General features: G+C 42.9%; 1 protein-coding gene across 3 annotated transcripts in view; it reads left to right on the top strand.

Annotated features, from left to right (window-relative positions):
- Positions 1-7,934: 7,934 nt before the first annotated feature.
- The window catches only part of MCM10 (minichromosome maintenance 10 replication initiation factor), a 43,664-nt gene continuing 35,964 nt past the window's right edge, over positions 7,935-15,634 (top strand). For 2 of the 3 annotated variants that reach the window (XM_047755283.1, XM_047755281.1), the window contains exons 1-3: positions 7,935-7,999; positions 10,068-10,154; positions 14,476-14,817. In XM_047755283.1, coding sequence (XP_047611239.1) covers positions 10,148-10,154; positions 14,476-14,817 — 349 coding nt within the window. In that variant the 5' untranslated portion in view covers positions 7,935-7,999; positions 10,068-10,147. The other variant, XM_047755282.1, reaches the window with a different exon arrangement.

Genomic DNA, 15,634 nt, shown 5'->3' with positions numbered 1-15,634 from the left:
GACTTGGACTTTTGTGTTATTTGTTTTACTCAAATACTTGGCTCATTGTATTTATTGTAGGAGAAAGAAAATCATTATGTTCTAAATAGGACATTTTGGGGTGAATTTCCATAAACTCACAAAACAGAATCCTAAACATATCACTCTTCTGATAATAGGTTCACGTTAAAAAAATATTTAGTTGATGGGAGTACTGAACTGTGCATGCAGGTAATGAGCATGTTACATCACAGAGTAAACATGGTAATAAGATTGAAGAAGCCTCACTGATGAAGAACCTTCAAGGAAGCAGGAAAAATGAAGTGGTCACAGATTTAATCAAGAAATGAGTCTCTGGGAGTTCCCAATGTGGCTCATAGGGTTAAGAACCCAACCAGGGAGTTCCCACATGGCTTAGTGGAAATGAATCTGAATAGCATCCATGAGGACACAGGTTCAATCCCAGGCCTTGCTTAGTGGCTTAAGGATCTGGCGTTGCCATGAGCTGTGGTATAGGTTGAAGATTTGGCTAGGATCTGGCATTGCTATGGCTGTGGCATAGGTCAGCAGCTACAGCTCTGATTCGACCTCTAGCCTGGGAATCTCCATGTGCCGCGGGTGCGGCCCTACAAAGCAAAAAAAAAAAAAAGAAAAAGAAAAAGAACCCAAACAGTATTCATCAAGATGTGGGTTCAATCCTTGGCCTCGCTCAGTGGGTTAAGGATCCAGCATTCCTGCAAGCTGTGCTGTAGATCAGATTCGGCTTGGATCCTGCATTGCTATGGCTGGCTGTGGCATAAGTTGGCAACTGCAGCTCTGATTTGACCGCTCGTCTAGGAACTTTCATATGCCACAGGTATGACCCTAAAAAAAAAGAAAAAAGAAAACAGTCTCTGAACTATTTGAAATATATATCGTTGTTTTTCTTTGCTCATTTAAGACACATCTTTCTGGGGTTGTATATATGTGTATATCTTAGAGCTGTTATTTCAGCCACAGCACCAAAGCTATGATGTGGCTCCTTTCAGATGAGCCCTGTGAGCTTTTACCTGATCATCAGGACAAATGAAAAAGATACCAGCCTACAGGAAGTGGATACAAGAGGTTCATTGGGATTTCATGCAACCATCCACAGTGTAAAACTCTCTTTTTTCTTTTGTTATGCTGCAGTATATATCTACTATATAGTAGGTAGAAAATTAATAATTTTCTTCCTGGATGAGGCTCTATATTCATAATCACAAAAATAGTTGTTGCAAAATAAAATTTTGCTTATGAATCTTTCAAATTGTTTTTTTATGATTGGCTAATTTCAAAGGATGTATTTCTGATATTCAGCTTCATAGAAGCTTAATACTCATTTTGAACTGTTTTGTTAATTCCACGAATATGAGCAAATCCCTTCACTAGAGACCAGTAAATGTTGTTTGAATTAGAAACTGTTCTAAGGAGGTAGAAAGGGATTTTCCATATTTTGTAAACCCAGAGTTTACCAAGATTAGCTAATATTGGACCAGCCATAAGAGTTAGCAATGTCCTTATTTATCTATATCCTAAAGTATTTAAGAGAAAAATTTTAAACCGTTGGTTTTGTCATAAGAATCTCTCCTAGACAAACTTGACTTGTGTGTCTGTATAAATGTATTTTAAAATAGGAATCAAAACAGTTAATTATACGAGTTCTCATTGTGGCTCAGCGGTAATAAACCTGAATAACCATGAGGTTCCAGTTTCAATCCCAGGCCTTCTCAGTGGGTTAAGGATCCGGCGTTGTCATGAGCTGTGGCATAGGCCAGCAGCTGAAGCTCTGATTGGACCCCTAGCTTGGGAACCTCCATATGCCACAGGTGCAGCCCTACAAAGAAAAGTTAATTATAGCTTTATGCCAAGAGAACACACTGCACAAATTCAGCAGTAATTTAGATTCCCCCCACCTCACCATAGGGAGAATGTTTGTCAAAGACATTTCTAAAATAACTATGAAAATTTTACTTTTAATTTCTTACTATAGTTTCTAGTTTAAGTTATTTTCCTTATGATTTTTATATTGGATAAGATAGATTTCTATGCTGTTCTAAATAGAAAAGCAGAAGTTCCTGTCGTGGCTCAGTGGTTAATGAATCCAATTAGGAACCATGAGGTTGCGGGCTCGATCCCTGGCCTTGCTCAGTGGGTCAAGGATCCAGCGTTGTGGTGAGCTGTGGTGTAGGTTGCAGACGCGGCTCGGATCCCACGTTGCTGTGGCTCTAGCATAGGCCAGTGACTACAGCTTGAATTCAACCCCTAGCCTGGGAACCTCCATATGCCGAGGGAAGTGGCCCTAGAAAAGGCAAAAAGAAAAAAAAAAAGAAAAGCAAACCAAATGGTTCCACATGAAAGTTATTGGGAATATTCATGAACTTTGCTCACATAAAAATACTAAGCTGATCCTGGCATGAAATAATAGTGTGAATGTGCTTATTATGCCTGTGATCCTTGGTGATTAGAAGGACTGCAGATGAAGGCAAGTCCATATGGTCAATTTAAATGAAGGCCAATGATTTTGGGGAATCAAACAGTTTGGTAAACAACATGTATAGTCTGTGCAAGTCTCATGCAGTGAATTCAGTCTTCAAAAGTTTTCCATGTTACTGGCTAACTATACACTTCATTGGAATTTTGGCCTCTCTTCCAGGGCCCACTGTGCAGTATTCTTGTCTGGCTAAATGGGAGCCACAGAAAGATGGGAACTGTGAAGGAATGTGAACAAGTAAATGAAAATTTCAAAGCTAATACTTTTACAAAATTAAGTCTTCAAATTATTTTATATTTAAAAATAATCTGGTGTAGGTTGCAGACACGGCTCGGATCCCATGTTGCTGTGGCTCTGGCATAGGTCGGTGGTACAGCTCCAATTAGAGCCTTACCCAGGGAACCTCCATATGCCACGGGTGCGGCCCTAGAAAAGACAAATAAAAAATAAAAAAACAGGAGTTCCCGTCGTGGCGCAGTGGTTAACAAATCCGACTAGGAACCATGAGGTTGCGGGTTCGATCCCTGCCCTTGCTCAGTGGGTTAACGATCCGGCGTTGCCGTGAGCTGTGGTGTAGGTTGCAGACGCGGCTCGGATCCCGCGTTGCTGTGGCTCTGGCGTAGGCCGGTGTCTACAGCTCTGATTCAACCCCTAGCCTGGGAACCTCCATATGCCTCAGGAGCGGCCCAAGAAATAGCAACAACAACAACAGACAAAAGACAAAAAGACAAAAAAACAAAACAAACAAACAAAAAGAAATAGCAAAAAGACAAAAAAAACCCCCAAAAAACAAAAAACCTTTGCCTCATCTGGCATGTAAAGAGCTTGGCCGTCATGACTCCTGTTTTATAATAAGAAAAAAGCTGAACAAATTTTAAATCATCAACTCTTTTTAAATCCTTCTGAGAACTGAGGTCACAGGGCAAACCTCTGCCACCAAACTGGAGATTCAGACAGGCAGATACAGAGTTACTGATTACCAGACCAGGGTCTCAGGAGCTGAAACTACAGGAGGAACCAGTACATGAGTAGAAGAACTTAAACCTAACTTGAAGAATTGCTAAAGCCTCAGCGTGGATGAGCTTGAGCATTAAAAACTCCAAGGGGAGCCCAGTCTTAGGGGGCATCCTGCACTTTTGTGAGTTTTACTTCCAGAAGTTCCACCAAATTCTCAGAGTGAAGTTTAGAAAAAACTCCCCCAGGAGTTCCCGTCGTGGTGCAGCAGAAACAAATGCGACTAGGAACCATGAGGTTGCGGGTTCGATCCCTGGCCTTGCTCAGTGGGTTAAGGATCTGGTGTTGCCGTGAGCTGTGGTGTAGGTTGCAGACACAGCTCGGATCCCGAGTTGCTGTAGCTGTGGTGTAGGCGGGCGGCTACAGCTCCGATTCAACCCCTAGCCTGGGAACCTCCATGTGCTGTGGAAGTGGCCCTAGAAAAGGCAAAAAGACCAAAAAAAAAAAAATCAAGAAAGCAAGACAGAAAAAGAATCTAGATGTAGACCTTACACCTTTCACAAAAACTAATTGGGAATAAATCTTTACAAAACATGTATCTGAAGAAGGACTGGTATCAAAATATCCACAGAACTCTTACAATGCAACAATAAGAAAACATAGGAGTTCCCACCACGGCACAGTGGGTTAAAGGATCCAGTGTTGCTGCAGCTGCAGTATAGGTCACACAGCTATGGCTCGGATTCAATCCCAGGCTGAGGAGCTTCCATATGCTGTGATTGTGGCCCTTAAAAAAAAAAAAAAAAAAAAAAAGCCCATTTTTTTTTAAAGGACAAAAGATAACAGATAACTCACCAAAGATGTACAGTTGGCAAACAAACACATGAAAAGATGTTAAACATCATTTGTCATTAGAGAATTGCAAATTTGAACAAGATAACTATAACACACTTATTAGAATGAGCACCATTCAAACAGTAACACCACCAAGTGCTGAGGAGAATGTGCAACAAGAATTCTTATTCATTGCTGGTGGAAATGCAGGATGGTACTTGGAAGACAGTTTGGCAACTTGTTGCAAAACTCAGCTCACAATCCTTGCTATTTACCCAAATTGAAAACTTACATTCACACAAAACCTGTACATGAATGTTCATAATAGCTTTACTCATAACTGCCAAAACTTGGAAGCAACTAGGTAAATGAATAATCAAACTGTGGTACACCTATACAGTGGAATATTGTTCAGTGCTAAAAAAGAAATAAGCTATCAAACCTCAAAAAGACATGGAGGAAACTTAAATGCATATTGCTAAGTGAACGAAACCAATCTGAAAAGGCTACATACTGTGTGGTTTGAACTGTATAGCAATACTATGAAGACAGTAAAAAAGATCAGTGGTTGCCAGGGGTTAAGTGGAGGGAGGGATGAACAGGTAAGAGCACAGATTTTTAGGGCAGTGAAACTATTCTGCATAATACTGTTATGGTGGATACCTCCATATAAATGTATAACATAAAGAGTGAACCTTAATGTAAACTATAGATTTAAATTAATAATGTATCAATATTAGCTCATCGATTTTAACAAAAAGTCCCATACTAATGCAAGACATTAATAATAGGGGAAATTGTGTGTGAAAGGGGCTATATGAGAACGCCATTCTTTCCATTCAGTTTTTTTGTAATCCTAAAATCCTCTAAAAAATATTCTTTTCTTTAAAAATGAAAAAAAAACCTTTGAACTCTGTATAAGATTATTTAAATATGAAAACATAAAAATGTATGGATCATAAAATCATGATTCTGATGAAGAATGTCTCACAATTCCACTTGATCCATAATGAAAGGGCTAAGCTGGAACTGCTTTCAATGAGATACTAAATTTATTATGCCATCATTAATTCAAGGGAAGAAAGCCGATATAACAGCTCACTGCAGCTTTTCAGTGTTAACAGGAACCAAGTATATGGACCAATATACAAATGTCTTAGGACAACAAATTAGTAGAATTGTTAGTTGGACAAATTCAAGTTTGGGATAAAACTCTTGAGAGTCCTGCAATACAGCGCAGGAGATGTGAAGGCAGATGTAAATAGACATCTACAGGGAGGTGGTGGGGGTGCTGTAGAAATTGGCTGTTATTCCCAGGAAAAGGGCTGATTTTCTGATTTTGAATAGCATCGCTTCCTGCTGGGCCTAAGGGTGGAAGCATTGATTTAATTATCCAGTCCATTAGCCCTGTCAACATGTTCCACAATCTCTACTTTAGAGGACTCACCAAACCTACACTTGAAGCTCTAATATGTTCTCTTGCCTTTGGTCATAAATTGAAAGGTAACTGGAGTTCTCTGGTGGCCTAGCAGGTTAAGGATCTGGCATTGTAACTGTTGTGTGCCATGGGTTCAGTCCATGGCCCGGGAAATTCCACATGCTGCAGGCACAGCTGAAAAAAAAAAAAAAAAGAAAAAAGAAAAAGTAAATGTATAGAAAAAGTTTAAAATAAAATAATAGTCCATGCAGGTTCAATCCCTGGCCTTGCTCAATGGGTTAAGGATCCGGTGTTGTCATGAGCTGTGGTGTAGGTTGCTGACCCAGCCCAATCTGGTGGTGTTGTGGCTGTGGTGTAGGCTGGCAGCTGTAGCTCTGATTTGACCCCTAGCCTGGGAACTTCCATATGCCTCGGATGTGGCCCTAAAAAGCAAAAAAAAAAAAAAAAAAAAAAGTCTAAAGGTAGCTCCTGAAATCTGCACCATCACCTTAGGCTGATCTTGTCATTTCTACCTTGTCTAAAGCCAGCTCCTCCTCTATAATTCTACTAGTGTCTCAGCTACTGCCACCTTAGCCATTGTCCTCTCCTTTTCCTACCAAAGGTAATTTTTCTTTGGTCACTTAGCACAATGCTTCCCATTTGTCCTTTCCCTTCAACTCTTTTAACAGTCTGGGACTATCACCATCTTCTCTCAAGCTTCTTCGACTCCAGTTTCTGGTATATCTAGTTCCTGAGCACTTACCTTTTTAACTGTCCTAAGCAAAGCCTTTGAAAGAATATAAGTTAATATACATTTTATACTTACATGTGCTGGGCATACTCTGCACATATTCAAGTTTTTCTCATGAATCCTCAAAATATCCTATGAAATAACTACAACTATCCTTGTTTTGCAGATAAGTCGAGGCTCAGAGAGGTTAAGTAACCTAGCAGAAGTTGCACAGTTCATATGCGGCAGTTAAAAATCTTAAAATAGTGTAAGCACCTAGCTGCACCTTCCTTTCCCACTTGCTCAAACATGATCTCTTTACTGCTTACAGAATAAAATATTTATCTGCCACATAATTTGCTTTACCTGCTTTTTTTAAAAATTTATTTTAACATTTGCTCCTCTTTTTACCTTCTCTCCAGCAAGACTGGTGCTCCTCAGTAGTCACCTTATGTTATCTTTTATGCATGTCACATCTCCAAAATTAGACCTAGTAAATTTCTAGAACATGGATTTCCTCTTTGTCCAACCTTGTACACCTGAGGCACGAAGTGATTATGGCCAATAACTCACTTGATCTTTCCTAAAACCCTCCAATCCAGGTATTGCTATTATCAGCACTTTACAGATGAAGAAATCGACCCCCCAAAGCTGACTTGTTAAGGAATAAATACTCTGTTCGATTTTTTCTTTCTTAAGCATTTACTGTGTGCCAGGCACCAGCACCAAGAGAGAAGACAGAGGAAGGGGAAGATGAAAAGACACGGTTTCTTTGTCTCCAGATGCTGATATTTTGGTGGGAAGAAGCAGCAGTTATTCCCAACTCCGACGAATTCTCAAAGTCTATGGACCACGGACTCCTCTGGAAACGATGGTTTCTACTGTGCCAAAGAATGTCATCCAGCCTTTCCTTCTCATTTTATAGACGGTGAAGATGTTAGTGCCCAAGGTCAAACAGAGGCAAAAGGAGACCAGATTTCTAGTTTTGAGTCCCAACTATTTCACTTGAACACTGGGCTATAAACTAATCTACTAAGTAAATAGTCAGCCGGCTTGTTCAGATCTCTACACAATTGGTCCAGCCGCGGGAACTCTGTGAGGACAGGGGTAGGTTTGTAATGGGTTCTGTGGTTTGGGCGTCAGCATACAGAGTTGTTCGCATCAAGCGTTACCAGCTACCTCACAGGAAGAGAAAGAGAGGCTCAGAACCACATGACACACTCAGTTCCGGAAAGTGTCAGGAACTGACACCTGTGAAAATACCGTACGGGGATACTTCAACTTCCCGGCGCCAGCAAGGACGCAGGAACACTCACCTGAAGGAGCCCAGTGCCTCACCGACCGGAAGTTCCTTTGCCCCCAACAAAGAGGGCGGCGGTCACATGAGCCAATCAGATTGCTGTACGTAAGGGGAGACTCACCCCCCCCCCCACGCTGTCGTTTCCGCCCAGCTCTCTGAAGTAGCCAATCAGTACAGCTCTGAGCTTGGCGTGCGTCTGACGTCAGAGGCGGGGCGGTGGCCAGTTGGAATTTTGGCGGGTCTGGTTGTAGAAAGCGGGGAGTGCGGATCCTGGTAAGAAGCTGGCGTCCATAGGTTGAGGGGCGGGTTGAAGGGTTCGCCACGCGCCTCAGTAGGAGAGTTTAGCAAGCTCCGAAGGCGGAAGGCCCGGAGTCTTAGGGGCGCCCAGGTGGGCGAGACTGGAATTGGGTAAGCGCGGGGGCGGCCTGGGCAGAGCGTGGGGCTGGCGCGGGCTGGGAGGCGCAGTGGGCGCTGGGTTTGGAGCCGCGAAAAATGAGGGGGTTGGGGGATTGCGTGGACTTGCGAAATGCATCTTGAGGTACAGGCGTCCGGCCGCCATGCTGTTTAAGGGTCCAATTTTTCTTTTTTAAAGGCAACCTTTTAAAACTCTTGCTAAAAGCGTGGCGGTTGGGCTTTCTCTTATTCACTCGTTCATTTGCTTAATTGATAATTTGCTAACAGTTAATGAATGCGTGCCATATGCAGCTCTCCAAATACCCATCATTTCTTAAAGAAGATAACAGCTAACAAACAGGTCCATCATGGTGGAATTGCAGGATGAGGGGAGAGGATGTAAGGGGCCTGGTCAGATAAGGTGGCTTGGAAAGGCTGAGAAAAATTGATAGTTAAGCAGAGCTTGAGGGATGAGAAGTTGCTGGAGGAGAGCTTTGCAAAGAACCTGAGGTCTGAAAGCACCGCTGAGTTGGAGAAATTGAAAGCAGACTAATCTGGGTGGAGTGTCTTTTGGGAGGTGGGTAGAGTTGGGGGAATGACCCCTGGAAAAGATGAGGAAGTAGAACTAGGCAGGAGAGAGCCTATCCATGGCCTCATAGGCTCCGTAAATTTTCTTTTCAGGGCAGTGGGAAAATCGTTAAAGAAATCATATGAAGGGACTACCACGATCTGGCTTATGTTCCTTAAAGATTGCTAAGTTAAGAAAAAATTAACTGTAGATGTTGTATAGAGGATAGATTACAGAGGGGCAGAGAGACCAATACAGGTAGTTAATACAGTAGTCTAGGCAAAAGATTGATGGTGGCTTGGGCTAGGCTTTTGGCAGTGAAAGTGGGGAGAAGTAGGAGATTTGAGCAATATTTTGGAGATAGAACCCATAACATGTCATATGGGCCTAGATGTGAGGTGAGGAACAGTGCATGGATTTGTCTGGTGGGAAAAGGGATTAGTTATAGAAATGAACAAGACAGTCTACTCCTACCAAACCCTCAAGAAGCTCACAATCCAGCAGAATCCCTAGTAGACAGCACAGCGCAGGGCACATGAGGGGTCCGTGGAAATATTTGTTGAATAAGTGAAAAGAAAGCACCATAATTAGCACCATAATTAGTGGACTTAACCAAGGACACACACACACACACGTCTTTTTAGGGCTGCACCTGTGGTATATGGAAGTTCCCAGGCTAGGAGTTGAATCCGAGCTGCTGGCCTACACCACAACCACAGCCAAATGCCAGATCCGAGCCACATCTGCAACCTACACCATAGCTCATGGCAATGCCAGATCCTTATCCCACTGAATGAGGCCAGGGATTGAAGCTGAATCTTCATGGATACCAGTCAGATTCATTTCCACTGAGCCATGGCGGGAACCCCCTCTTGCAGTTTTAAAAGTCATTTTAAATGAAAAAAGGAAAGTGCACAGAATAATATGAATTCGTCCTAATTAGCTATGCCAACTGTTTGCTTTGCTAACTAGTTTGAATTGAAAACTTGATGTGGTCAGGTTGCAACTAAGTAGAATCACACAGTAAGCTCTTAGGGGTAATGTAGACATCAAATGTGTTACAGGAAATAAAACGGATTATAGTCCTCCTGTTTAGACCCTACTGTTTACCAGCTTTCATAATACACAGTTTGTTCACAGTTTGTCTCACCTGTGTAATCTATTGTACATGAGATACATGCTATGTACCTCAAGTTTCTCTAACCATGGAGATGAGAAAAAGGGACTGCTTCCATATTAGGCGGGGAGAAGGAGTTGCCAGTGGGGTGAGAAACTGAGAGCCTAGCTGAATTCTGACCCTAAGCCTCTAGAATTTGTAGTATTCTGGCTTTGTTGGATACTCGATGTGAGAGAATAATTTCTTATGTTGATTTCACACAGACAAGAGTCTGCATCACTGCCATCACCTGGGCACCTGGTCCTCCTTCATAGGTCTCCGTCTTCACTGTTGTCTTGACAGCATGGATGGTAAGTCCTGACCGTTTTCTCCATTTCTCTTTGTTTCATGGAAAACCACTCTTTTGTCTGTGGGCTTATTGTTATGTATTCCACCTATAAAATGGTGAAAAGAGCTACCCTGGTCTCAAATAATTGTCTGAGCAGTTCCAAAGAAATCTCACTTCAGTCAAAGACTGTTATTTGTTTTAATCAGGTGAGATTTCTCCTCCTGACACCAGTGATGGTCTTTCATAATTGGGGAGTTCTTGTTGTGGCTCAGTAGGTTAAGAACCCGACTAATATCCATGAAGATACGGGTTCCGTCCCTGGCCCCACTCTGTAGGTTAGGGATCTGTCATTGCTGTGAGTTGTGGTGTAGGTTGCAGATGCAGCTCAGATCTGGCATTGCTGTGTCTGTGCTGTAGGCTGGCAACTGCAGCTCCAATTCAGTCCCTAGCCTGGGAACTTGCATGTGCCATAAGTGGGGCCATAAAAAAAAACTTTTTCAAGTTCCCATTGTGGCAGAGCAGAAATAAATCTGACTAGGAACCATGGGTTAAAGATCTGGCACTGCCGTGAGCTGTAGTGTAGGTCGCAGACTTGGTTTGGATCTAGCGTTGCCATGGCTGTGGTGTAGGCTGGCAGCTGCGGCTCCAATTCGACCCCTAGCCTGGGAACTTCTATATCACATGCTGCACATGCTTTTTAGGTACAGCCCTAAAAAGAAAAGAAGGGGAAAAAAAAAAAAAAGACAACTGGCATTTACTTCTAGTGTGCCAAGCACTACTCTCAGATCTTAGGTATACAGCAGACCTTCCATATTTGAGGTTTCTGCATCTGCAGATTCAACTGACTGTGGATAGAAAATATTCAAGAGAAAAAAAATTCCAGAAAGTTTCAAAAAGCAAAACTGGCAACTATTTACATAACATTTGTGTTGAATTAAGTATTATAAGTGATCTAGGGATGGTTTAAAGTGTATGGGAGGTTGTGGGTAGATATATGCAAATACTATGCCATTTTATGTAAGGGACTTGAGCATCTGTGCATTTTGGTATCTATGTGGGGTCCTGGAACAAATGCTGTTTGATACCAAGGACAATTGTATTAACTGATTTTATCCTCACCACAACCGTGTTTTATACACAGGAAGACAGATGTTAGATAACTTGTCATGGGTGAAACTGAGAGGCAGTCTGACATCAGAGTTCACTTTTGATATTGAAATTTCTTGAGGTGGTTTAAGTCTAGCTATGACTTAAATTCTTGGTCTTTTGAGATTTCGTTCATTTTACTGGGATGTGGGCAAAATATTTACCTAGTAAAGCTATTGTCACTCTAATTAGCAGAGCTAAGCCTGAGAGCAGCACAGAAATGATTGTGCTGCCTGGGAAGAGACCCTAATGTGTAAAATGTATTATTTTTCTGGTTGTGTAATTTTACTTTATAATTTTTTATTTATTTTTTTGCTTTTTAGGGCCACACCCATGGCATATGGATGTTCCCAGGCTAGGGGTCAAATTGGAGCTACAGCTGCTAGCCTACACCACAGCCACAGCCACAGCCACGTGGGATCCGAGCCTTGTCTGTGACCTACACCACAGCTCGTGGCAATGACGGACCCCCGACCCACTGAATGAGGCCAAGAATTGAACTTGCATCCTCATGATTACTAGTCGGATTCATTTCTGCTTCACCATCTTGGGAACTCCTGGTTGTGTAATTTTAAAGCCCAAGTGTATTACACTTTGCCCTTAAAAAAAATAGAACCAAATGTTAAAATTCATCACACTGATAATATGTGAAACTGATTGCACCTTTGTTATAATGATAGTTTTCTGTTTCCTAAAAATCACCAAATTTTGATGTCATACAAAGCATGATTTGTGGCTAGTCAGGAAAATAAGTGGTGAATGGGTCTGTATTCTCTAAGAAATTACTATATCTAATAAAAATCTCATTTGGTTGCCGTGGCTTCACAGTTTGGTCCAGTATAGACAAAATCAAAAAGTTTACTGGTGCACAGTGAGTGCTGCTGAACAACATCCCTGCTTACATGCTAGTAGAGAGTGCAAGCAAATCCGAAACAAATAAGTAGGAAAATCTCAGGTGGTTGGTAAGATGGGAGACACTGGAATGAGTTTGGATGCTGAGAGGAATGTGCCCGAAGACAGGAAAGAATGAGTGATGTGGGGGAGAGAGCTGGTGACTGTCAGCTGAAGTCCTTGAGAAGCTGAGAGGAAGGGAAGCCAGTGTATAAATGGTGGAATTGGCCAGAAATAGGACTCGACTCTTTATCCACTGTTGCCAGAGGAAAAGCAGAGATATACATGTTCAGGTTGGGCAGTGAAAGATGATGAAGTCTGATTGCTTCTACTTTTTTTTTTCCCTGTAAAATATGAGGCAAGATCATCTAAGAGTAAAGAGGGAGGAGAAGGCCCCAGAGGTTGGAGGAGAGACAGTATGAAGGAGTTCAAGAACAGGAAAGCAAGGGTGTCAGGGAAGTGTGGGCGCTTTTAAGCAGTGTTGACTGCCACTTTGTTATTGGGGGTGTACATTTAGAGCTAAACCAGTCAGGGTGGTGGGTCTTTGTCCAGGCAAGTTTACCAGCAGGGGGATAGGCATGGAGGTGTTGGCCTGTTGGATTTCATCAGGGTTACAGGACAGGAGGGCAGGAGAGAGAAGTAAGGCAGTTAAGAGGCGTTAGAAGACGGTGATTCTAATGAGGGAACATGGATCCAAAGTGAGGACGTGAGAGATGGGGGATGAGGGATGGTAAAAACCTTACGGGGGTGTCAATGGAAGGGCAGGAAATGCTGGGTAGGAATACTAGAGTGAGTTGGCTGAAGGATCAGGGGCGGGGATCAAAGTGGAATGCTTGAAATCAAGATCTCAGAGGTAGGTTGTGCCTTTGCTGTGATGAAAGGGAGTGACCTTGGGAGCAAGTGGCTAAGATGAGAGGGGAGGACATGACCTTGAAGGTGAGGTCAGGAAACCAAGAGACCAAGGCGTTGGCTGGTCCCTGCATGCGTGTTGTAGAGACTGAGAATGGAGACGGCAGTAGTGTTGGAGGGAAACTGGGGGGCATCCAAAGGGAAATCTGGCAGGGACAGCAGCTGGGAGGGGATCTTAATGAAAAAAATCTGTGCTTATTAACTGTGGCCGAAAGAAAGGTACGTGGTTCCAAAGTGAACAGGGATAAACAAAGAAGACCTGAGGGCCCTTAGTTGATTGTCAGGTATCTATGGCATGCCTTGTGCATGCTGGACACTTCTTGCATTTGCAGAGTGGGCTGTGGAAGGTTAATGAACTTCTAGTCAAGAAGGTTGCAGGACAGCCAGATTTCTGGTTTAAGAGCCACTGAGGATATAGGGAGACTACCTGATGGTAGATTTTTTTGGTTTCAGAGAGCAGATCCCAGGAATTTGGAGCAAGGAGGGTGGAGGATGGAGACAGTGTAACATGGAGAAGACAGATGGTTTGGGGTGGTGACCCAGATAAACTGGGATGGGAGGCATCATGGGATCAGCCTTCATTCTCTCAGGGAAAGATGGGCTCAAGGCAAGAGCATGGAGTCACTAGGCACCCTTTCTCGCTGTAGCTCCCTGGGGGTGTGAGCCAAGGCCTCTTCTGGGTGTGCTCTCTATGTCATCTTGGAACAGGAGAGAGGAGGGCCTCTAGGCTCCTTTTCAAGGATGCGGTGATCTCACCTGGAGCTGAGGGGCCAGGTGGCCTCTTCTCTTTTCCTGTAGTCTGCAGTCTTGGGAGTCTTTGTTGGCTGTGCTAAGCAGTTTAGACTAATCCTTATGCAGCCCCTGACTTTAAGCCTTAGATTGTTTCATCAGATTCTAGGCCTTGAGTTTAGCTATTGGCTCATTTCCTTCTGGTAAGGGAGTGTAAAGTGATGAAAAAGATATTGGCTTACTGGTCTCGAGATCTCCATCCTAACCCAGGTTCCTTTGCCAACCTGTTTCACCACGTGATCCTGAACAGACTGATTTTGTAAAGGAATCATACCCAGATGGGGGGAGGGGGGGAGCAAACAGGAGTTCCCTGGTGGCTCAGTAGGTTAAGGATCCTTTGCCACTGCTGTGGCACAGGTTCGATCTCTGGCCTGGAAACTTCCCACATGCTGCAAACGCAGCAAAAAAAAAAAAAAGAAAGAAAGAAAGAAAGAAACAAAATAAACAGATAAATCAAGAAAGAGGAACTCTTAACTGTCCATTCTCTACCTTGGAAATCCCCATCAGAACATCGAGTCTTATGAATATTGAATATTGTAACTCTGCTTGTCAATGGCTGTTTTTCATAAGTAGCCTTCCTTTTTTCCTTTTTCTTCTTTTTGCCCCAGGGGAGGAAGATGATTTGTCTCTGCTGACTGCACTGTTGGAGGAGAATGAGTCGGCCTTGAATTGTAATTCAGAAGTGAGTCAGCCCTTGACCCAGGAAGATGGTGAACCTGACGAATTTGATGAGCTTTTTGATGCTGATGGTGATGGTGAATCCTACACAGAGGAGGCTTCTGAGGGAGAAGTGGAAAAGGCTGAAGACCAAAAGGAGAATTTGGATGCTCTCTTTGGAGACATGGGAGACTTAACTGATGAGGAAGAAGTTCCTACATTGCAGTCAGCTAAAAATGGGGTCCTTCCTGCTCCTGCTCCCCGTCAAGGGAAAAGTAATCAGGAGTTGCAAGGTGCCTTAATCACTAGCTTTCTCTAATTTCTTTATGATAGACCAGATGAAAACTACCTGTCTGAAAGCTTTCCTCTAAGTGGCTGCTGAGTCAGGGGTAGAGATAAATGACTTTGCCAAAAAAAGCTGTATGAGTGGAACAAGCATTTGAAGTCTGCTTTTGAACTACAGAGGCCCCATTATATCCATACCAACTGCTATGATTGATCCTTTGCAGAATGGCTCCAGTAGTCCTCATACTTATTACAGAAACATAATAGTTTGGGGTTTTTATGCACATGAGCCAGGGATAAGAATACAAAGCGGCATATGGAGGTTCCTAGGCTAGGGGTCCATTCGGAGCTGCAGCTGCTGGCCTACACCACAGCCGCAGCAATGTGAGGTCTGAGCTGCCTCTGTGACCTACACTGCTGCTCATGGCAATGTTGGATCCTTAACCCACTGAGCAAGGCCAGGGATTGAACCCGCGTCCTCACAGATACTAATAAGTTCGTTACTGCTGAGCCACGATTGGAACTCCAGAGCAGAAGACCATTTCTAAACAGACACATTGAGAAGTGCCCTTTTCTTATCCCTGGTATCTTCTCTTATATATTTTTAAATTACATACAACAAAATTCCCTTTCAGTCAACTGGCTGTTTCTTCTAATACAAGAGTCAGCATTCATTGTATAAATTATGATCCTCAGTTTTTGAAATAAATGTGATCATCTCTTGACTCCTAAAAACTTTTCAACCATGGCTGTATATCTGTGGTATTCTGTCATAATGAGCTTTGGTATTAGAGGTTTGATGACTGGAAATAGCAAGTTTATTTC

The sequence above is a fragment of the Phacochoerus africanus genome, chromosome 12 (assembly GCF_016906955.1).
Source record: "Phacochoerus africanus isolate WHEZ1 chromosome 12, ROS_Pafr_v1, whole genome shotgun sequence".
Lineage (NCBI taxonomy): Eukaryota > Metazoa > Chordata > Mammalia > Artiodactyla > Suidae > Phacochoerus > Phacochoerus africanus.
The sequence above is the reverse complement of the archived record's forward strand: the minus strand, read 5'-3'. Positions and strand labels throughout refer to the sequence as shown.